The following is a 3,634-nucleotide window of genomic DNA, read 5'->3' on the forward strand; positions in this document are numbered from 1 at the left end:
ATTGCACACAGCCGGCGCTCACCATCGCACACACAATCGCACACAGCTGGCGCTCACCATCGCACACAGCAGGCGCTCACCATTGCACACAGCCGGCGCTCACCATTGCACACACAATACCGCACACAGCCGGCGCTCACCCGCGCGCTCCAGCAGCACCGAGGCGTCCGTGCAGGAGGCCCCGCCCCCTCCGGTCACCGTCGCGGTCACGTGACCCGGCAGGCCCGAGGCCCCGCCCACCCGGCAGCCCAGCCGCGACCCCCGGGGGTCGACGAGGTCATAGTGCGCGCACTCGCGGTCCCGGTCACGGCCCTGCCTGCGGGGTGGGGTGGGGGACAGGAAGTGACGTCACGGCTGGAGCCCCGCCCACCCCGGTTAGCCCCGCCCACCCCAGTTAGCCCCGCCCACCCCGGGTAGCCGCTGGGCAGTGGGCAGGAAGTGATGTCACGGCCGGATAGCCCCGCCCACCCCGGATAGCCCCACCCTCCCGTTAGCCCCGCCCACCCCGACAAAGCCCCGCCCGCCCTGGTTAGCCCCGCCCATTCTATGCAACAGGGCCGGGTGCAGGAAGTGACGTCATAGTCTGCCCCGCCCACCCCGGTCAGCCCTGACCACCCTATACATGCAGGGGTGGGGACAGGAAGTGACGTCATAGTCGGCCCCGCCCACCCTGCTTAGTCCCGCCCACCCCATAATCGCAGGGACAGGGGACAGAAAGTGACGTCAGGGCCGGATAGCCCCGCCCACCCCGGATAGCCCCGCCCACTCAACACATCAGGGACAGGAAGTGACATCACGGCTGGCCCCGCCCACCCCCAATTAGCCCCACCCACTGCATACCTGCCTAGCCCCGCCCACAACAGAAGATCCCACCCCTGTGAAGCCCCACCCACTATGGAAAGCTCCCCTCTCAGCAGGCCCCGCCCACTCCTGAAGATCCCCATCCCGGTTAGCCCCGCCCACCCAAAAGACACCCTCTGGTTAGCCCCGCCCACTCTGGGTATTTCCCATGCTGGTCAGCCCCGCCCACTCTTGAAGTCACCCGTCCCAGCTTGCCCCGCCCACCAATCACACCCTTGTTAGCCCCGCCCACTAATCCCACCCTTGTTAGCCCCGCCCACTAATCCCACCCTTGTTGGCCCCGCCCACTAATCCCACCCTTGTTAGCCCCGCCCACTAAGGAAATTTCCCCGTCACAGTAGGCCCCGCCCACTCGGAAAGTTTCCCACCCTCGTCAGCCCCGCCCACACGGGAAGTCCCCGCCCACCCCCGGTCAGCCCCGCCCACCCAGGAACTCCCCGCCCAGTTAGCCTTTCCCTCTCCTGAAATATTTCCATCACCACTAGCCCCGCCCAGCTAGCCGGCCCCACCCACCCCCGTCTGGCTCCGCCCACCCTCCCGGCCGCGCCCACACAGGAACTCACGTGGCCCCCCGCCAGAACATCCGGTACTGCGCGTCCTCGGCCGCCGCGGGGCCCCGCCCCCAGCGACACGTCATCACGTCCATGTCGTGCACCCAGCAGCTCAGGTTGGTGGCGGCCATGGCGCGGTCGGGGTCTGCTGGGGGGGTCACGGGGTCACGGGGGCGGGGTCATGGGTCGGGGCCTCTGACGTCACGGGGGTCACCGGGCGGGGGTCCCAGGGTCACCTGACTCTGGGAACCGGATCCGGGCGGTCGTGGCGCTTTGGTCGCGGAGGCGGAAGACGGAGAACTCGGTCACGTGACACCGCGACAGCGACAGGAAGGTGCAGTAGGAGCGGTTGGCAGGGGCCTGCGGGGAGGGGGCGGGTCACTTCCGGCCGCGGGTGGGCGCGCGGGACGCTGGGAAATGGAGTCCCACACAGCCAGGGCGCGCCCCCACCCCAGAGACCCCACTTCCTGTCGTCGCCGCAAGGCCCCATGGGAAACGTAGTCCCACACAGCCACAGAGATCCACTTCCGGTCACTGACCCAGAGCACACTGAGAAACGTAGTCCCAGTTAGCTGTACCCACGACTCCACTTCCGGTCGCTGTCCAAGAGCACTCTGGGACATGTAGTCCTGCACAGCCGGGACCTAGAAACCCATTTCCTGCCACTGACGATCAGCATGCTGGGAAATGTATTCCCACACAGCTAGGCCACAGAGACCCATTTCCGGTTGCTATTCTAGAGCACTCTGGGAAATGTAGTCCGGTACCTAGGGACATAGAAACTCACTTCCAGCCACATAGAAACCCACTTCCTGCCACTGACGCCAAGCACTCTGGGAAATGTAGTCCCACAAAAGCCCGTTCTGGCCAGTGGCACAGGGGAATCGGGAAACTGCACAACCATAAGGCCACTTCCTGCCACTGCCGCACGGTATGCTGGGAAACGTAGTCCCACACAGCCGGTAACGAGAAACCCACTTCCGGCCGCTGCCCCAGAGCCCTCTGGGAAACGTAGTCCCGCCATACGTCGAAGTGCCCCGCCCACTCACCCACACGGGCGTCTCCGCCCCCTTCTGGCAGGCGACATCACGGGGACCGGAAGTGACGTATCCGTCCCAGGACAGGCGCAGCAGGTCCGGCTCCATGCGGAGGTTCTGGAAGAGGGCGGGGCCTGGAGGGGGGGAGAGGGCGGGGCCTACTGACGTCATCGGAACCCCGTGGGGGCGGGGCCTGGTGACGGGTGGAGGCGGGGCCTGACGACGTCATCGGAACCCCGTGGGGGCGGGGACTCAGCCCCAGCACCCGGATGACGTCTCTGGGGGGGGGGACTCCCAGCCCGGACGTGACATCACCTACCCGGCCGTGACGTCAGCGCGCAAGCCCGGGGCGCCAGGGCGAGCAGGAGCAGCAGCCGCAGCAAGGCGGCCATGACCGGATCGGACCGGACCGGATCGGACCTGCGAGGGGGGGGTGGGCCGGCGCGGGGGCGGAAATGACGTCACCGCGGCGACCGGAAGTCGCTCTTTCCCCCCCCTCCCGCACCGGAAGTCCCCACAATTCCCCACGGGAATCGGCGCGTTGGGGCGGGGGGGGAAGGGAGAGAGAGCCGGGAGCGCGATTACGTCACCGCGCCACCCCGCGCCGACGCCGGCGTGATGACGTCACCGCGCTCTCCCTCCCCCCCCCTCCCGCCGCCGCCGTTGCCGCCGCCGCGCTCCGCACCTGACCGCGGAGGCTTCGGGGCCGGGGTCACGGGCGGGGTCACGGGAGTCGCGAACTCTCGCGAGATCTCGTCGCTCCGCTCCCTGCTCTGCGCGGCGACCGCGGACGGGGAACCCGCGGGCGTTGATTGAGCAACTTCCGGGTTTGGGGGCGGGGCGGGTGACGTCACTGGGTGGGTGGGGTCACGGGGAAGGGGGCGGGGCTTCCGGGAGCGGAGCCGGGAGAACTCAGCACAGCACCCAGCGGCACAGCACAGCCCCTTGGTACTCAGTCCAGCACCAGGGAGGACTCAGCACAGCACCCAGAGGCACAGCACAGCCCCTGGGTACTCAGCACAGCACCGGGGAGAACTCAGCACAGCACCCAGAGGCACAGCCCAGGCCCTGGGTACTCAGCACAGCACCGGGGAGAACTCAGCCAAGCACCCAGAAGCACAGCACAGGCCCTGGGTACTCAGCACAGCACCCGGGAGAACTCAGCACAGCACCCAGAGGCACAGC

General features: G+C 68.1%; 1 protein-coding gene across 1 annotated transcript in view; it reads right to left on the reverse strand.

The window, feature by feature from the left end:
- Il3ra (interleukin 3 receptor subunit alpha) overlaps positions 1–3,634 on the reverse strand; it is a 9,286-nt gene that overhangs the window by 4,950 nt on the left and 702 nt on the right. Inside the window, exons 2-7 of the mRNA XM_013355591.2 lie at positions 3,135–3,302; positions 2,769–2,869; positions 2,462–2,583; positions 1,649–1,772; positions 1,425–1,557; positions 141–316 (exon numbers count right to left, since the gene is read on the reverse strand). Of these exons, the coding sequence (XP_013211045.2) occupies positions 141–316; positions 1,425–1,557; positions 1,649–1,772; positions 2,462–2,583; positions 2,769–2,869; positions 3,135–3,302 (824 nt within the window). The remainder of the gene's footprint in view (positions 1–140; positions 317–1,424; positions 1,558–1,648; positions 1,773–2,461; positions 2,584–2,768; positions 2,870–3,134; positions 3,303–3,634) is intronic.

The sequence above is a fragment of the Microtus ochrogaster genome, unplaced genomic scaffold (genome assembly GCF_000317375.1).
Source record: "Microtus ochrogaster isolate Prairie Vole_2 unplaced genomic scaffold, MicOch1.0 UNK209, whole genome shotgun sequence".
Taxonomy (NCBI): Eukaryota; Metazoa; Chordata; class Mammalia; order Rodentia; family Cricetidae; genus Microtus; species Microtus ochrogaster.